Below are 4,160 nucleotides of genomic sequence, written 5' to 3' on the forward strand. Positions count from 1 at the left end.
TTTTATTTAAGAGACGTGGTCATAACAGGCATGGGTCAAACAATGGCAAACAGGTGGGTCTTCGATCGGCAAACAGAATCAAGAGGGCTTGACAAAAGGGGTAATCTGTAAACACGAGCAATAGTCAAAGGACCGGAAAACAGGCAAGGCAAAACTAGACTAAGACTAGGACTTGGAAATAAACAATGGCTAACGAAATGGCTCCGTAACGTAGCTATCACTGACTAGCGATATGCGCATACAATACTCGGCGTTGAATGGTGGTGTGAGACTGATTTATATAGTGTGTGTTATTGGTAGCAGCTGTGTGGGATTGGTTTCAGGTGAGCTTGTGATTAGTGCAATGGAGCATGGGAAATGTAGTCCAGGGGGATGTGTAACAGTCTGTGTAGTGTGAGAGTCCATGTGGAGAGCGGGTGAACTCTGGTGGTGAGTGAACGGAAGTTTATAGACCGGATTCGTGACAGTTGTATTATTTTAAGCTTGCTCAGTGTAGTTTTTTCTGTAGAAATACACTCAATCACTTTAATATCATCAATTCTTAAGACAAATCATTTACATTTCTTCATTTGGCAGACACTTATTATATAAAGCAGCTTAGACTGCATTTAGTGTACATTTTTTCACTATCAATTTTATGACATTGTTTTTTACTTTTAAAATATTGAGTAAAAATATAAATTAGGGATGCACAATACGTTCAGAATTGTTTGCTAGGTAATATATTTAAAAAATGTTTTTTTATCAGTATTGGTTATTTAATTGTTCATGCTCATTTCTTCTGTTTTAACATTTAGATTACTTTTGTCATATTCTAACACTCATTTAAAGTTAATCTTTAAAAACACGAATAATTCAGTAACATTGTTAAGTGTCATCTTAAACTAATCTCATTACGAATATCCATTTTCATAATGTACATTATAATGTTGTGATGCTTAAATTCACTTGTAGCATTTAAAATAATTCATTTCATTTTTTTTAGCATTTTTGTTAATAAATTGTATAGAATTTAATATTTCCCTTTTTTTTGGTTAGCAGCTATAAAATGAAAATAATTATTCAACACATTTTTAGTATTGATGTATTTACAGTAGTGATATTATCAATATACCTAAAATAAAAATATCAGTTAGTACCTTGTTTTTGGTATTGGTTCACATTGCCATTTTTTCATCGAGTCTCTTTTGCCCTGGTTAGAAAAGAGTTTGTTGACTTTTTTTGGAACATTGCAGGCACACTGTTAATGGCTAAAATACCAAGAACAGCAAAAACTTTTCCATTCCCAGCTTTTCCATTTTTATTAAATAACGTTGAGCCGAGTCAGTTGATAAACTGTGCATGATATTAATTTTACCATAGCAAAAACAATTCAAGTATCATTAAGACTAAAGCAGTTTTGAGCAAAGTACCAAAATATAAATTACTTTGAGTTGATTGGGAATCGAGCAAACCCTTTTCTTCTTCTAATAAAGAAGCAAAGCAGCTGTGACAGATAATAATGCTTTGATCATGGCATATCATTAAATCCATATTAGAATATATTTTCATTAATTAGAGTCTAATTGCAGTTTAAAAGGGTTTGCTGTTTATGTTCTAAAGGGAGGTTGATGCACCTTTATGCCATCTGTGTGGACTGCCTGGAAGGAGTGCACAAAATCGTGTGTATAAAGTGCAAGTCCAGGTGGGATGGAAGCTGGCACCAGCTGGGCACAATGTACACATACGACATACTGGCTGCATCACCGTGCTGCCAGGTAATCAATTTGTTTGTGCTCATAAATTACTAAATGATATATATAGTGGAGATCAAAATTAGAGAACAATCTATAAATACTTGATCAAAATTAGAGAACAGTAACCATTGTAGCCGGAAAGAAAATTACAACTAAAATTTTGGATGGTTACAGCTGTCAGAAATTAGTAGGAAGTGTGTAGAGGCCCCTGCTTTGAGTGACTTCAGCACATCTGCGGCCGCAAGGACATCACTAGTTTCTCACATTGCGCTGGTGTGATCTTGGTCCACTCTTCTTCCAGTCTCTTCCATGGTTCACTAACTGTAGTGGGTTTCCTAGCCATAACTTTGTTGCCAAGGATTTCCCAGAAATTTTCAATCGGGTTTAGATTAGGACTCTTGAGCGGGACATTTTATTTCAGTGTTCTTGGCTTCAAGGAACTGCTTTACCCATTTTGCAGTGTGACGGGGACATTGTCTTGCATGAAAATTGCAGGCTGATTGGGAGATGCTTGCAGGGAAGGTACCGCATGTTGCTGAAGGTTGTTCTGATAAACATTTGCATTCACCCTGCCATGTAGCTGTATAACTCCTACTGCAGAAAACATCCCCCAAACCATGACACTTCCTCCTCCACCTTTCACTGACTTCTTTACGCACTTGGGATTCAGTGTTTCCCAAGTTTGACGCGGAACATAATGTTTCCCATCAGACCCAAATAAATTAAACGAGAAATTACAGATTTGGAATGACAAACTTCTCATGCAGTGGCTGAAAAGTTCATCCCTTTGGCCTTCATCTGTACAACGTCCTGTTGCAGGGTTTCAGTCACCTTAGAGCAGCCCGCCATCTTGCAATCTCAGTGAATATTGCAGGAATGCTGTCAGTTAAATAGGAAATTGGCACCATATACCAGATTAACACCCAATAACTTGAAGGGATCTGTAAGTGTTCCCTAAATTTAAAATTAATTTAAGTAATTAACTTAACTCATTTAAGTTTTTTATACTGTGCTTCAGAATAAAATTAATTTATGAAATATGCTTAAAAAACTGCCCTTCTACTCCTGTTAAGATAACTTTAAATGGAACCAAGCAGTGACCTTGAAATTTAGGAAACGGTAAGTCTAATTTTGATCTCCACTGTGTATATATAGTGTGTATGTATGTATATATATAAAACCAAAGTTCTGTTTTAAATGCACCACCACTCTCTGTCTGCCTAGGCCCGGCTGAACTGCAAGCATTGTGGGAAACCTGTCATAGATGTACGTGTGGGCATGCAGTATTTCTCTGAGTACAGCAATGTACAGCAGTGTCCTCACTGTGGCAATCTGGACTATCACTTTGTAACTTGAAGGTATCTGTAAGTGTTCCCTAAATTTAAAATTAATTTAAGTAATTAACTTAACTCATTTAAGTTTTTTATACTGTGCTTCAGAATAAAATTAATTTATGAAATATGCTTAAAAAACTGCCCTTCTACTCCTGTTAAGATAACTTTAAATGGAACCAAGCAGTGACCTTGAAATTTAGGAAACGGTAAGTCTAATTTTGATCTCCACTGTGTATATATAGTGTGTATGTATGTATATATATAAAACCAAAGTTCTGTTTTAAATGCACCACCACTCTCTGTCTGCCTAGGCCCGGCTGAACTGCAAGCATTGTGGGAAACCTGTCATAGATGTACGTGTGGGCATGCAGTATTTCTCTGAGTACAGCAATGTACAGCAGTGTCCTCACTGTGGCAATCTGGACTATCACTTTGTAAAGCCATTCTCCTCGTTCAAAGTTCTCGAAGCTTATTGACAAAAGTTGCATTTGCATGCTAGTATTTTTCCCTGTTTTTTCTATTGATAGAATTACTTATTTTGGGCTCTTGTCGACACTTTGTGTGGAATTAGTTCTCTTTAGGAACAAATTAGAAAGAATCAAAGCATACGATGCTGATCGTCAAAGAGCGTGTCTTTTATTAAGAGAAAAAGGGTGTGCTTTTGTGTATATACTAAAGCCATCCTTGAAATGTTTGAGCTTGCATTTAAAAAACAAAGCAACAATACTGTGACAAGTGAATGTATCTCTGTATGCCAAATTTGCTCTTTTGTACAAAAAAAAAGAAAACAATAAAATACATAAAAGGATCCTTCTTTTTCACAGAGTAATTATTAATTATTCCATGGCTTGGTCAGTTATCTTTTTGATCTCAATCTCATCCACCCAGGGCCTGTCTGCATAATTCCTGTTTTCCATATCAAATAGCTATGCTCAATGAACATCATTATTGCAGATGAAGCAGCTTCTTTGATAAAATGAGGAGGCACTCTCATGTGGACAACCTTTGGATTGTGAATCTTGGAAGACAAAGATGTTTATTGAGTGAGAGAAATAAATGAATTTTTAGGTAAAATTGAAATGTACTAGAA

The 4,160-nt window shown here is 36.0% G+C and overlaps 1 protein-coding gene across 1 annotated transcript in view; it reads left to right on the plus strand.

Moving 5' to 3' along the window:
- LOC107710952 (headcase protein homolog) overlaps window positions 1-3,870 on the plus strand; it is an 8,121-nt gene extending 4,251 nt beyond the window's left edge. Inside the window, exons 3-4 of the mRNA XM_016515851.1 lie at window positions 1,603-1,757; window positions 3,382-3,870. Coding sequence (XP_016371337.1) covers window positions 1,603-1,757; window positions 3,382-3,546 — 320 coding nt within the window. The 3' untranslated portion in view covers window positions 3,547-3,870. The remainder of the gene's footprint in view (window positions 1-1,602; window positions 1,758-3,381) is intronic.
- Window positions 3,871-4,160: the final 290 nt, after the last annotated feature.

Source organism: Sinocyclocheilus rhinocerous, unplaced genomic scaffold, assembly GCF_001515625.1.
Source record: "Sinocyclocheilus rhinocerous isolate Xijiao unplaced genomic scaffold, SAMN03320098_v1.1 scaffold1679, whole genome shotgun sequence".
Taxonomy (NCBI): domain Eukaryota; kingdom Metazoa; phylum Chordata; class Actinopteri; order Cypriniformes; family Cyprinidae; genus Sinocyclocheilus; species Sinocyclocheilus rhinocerous.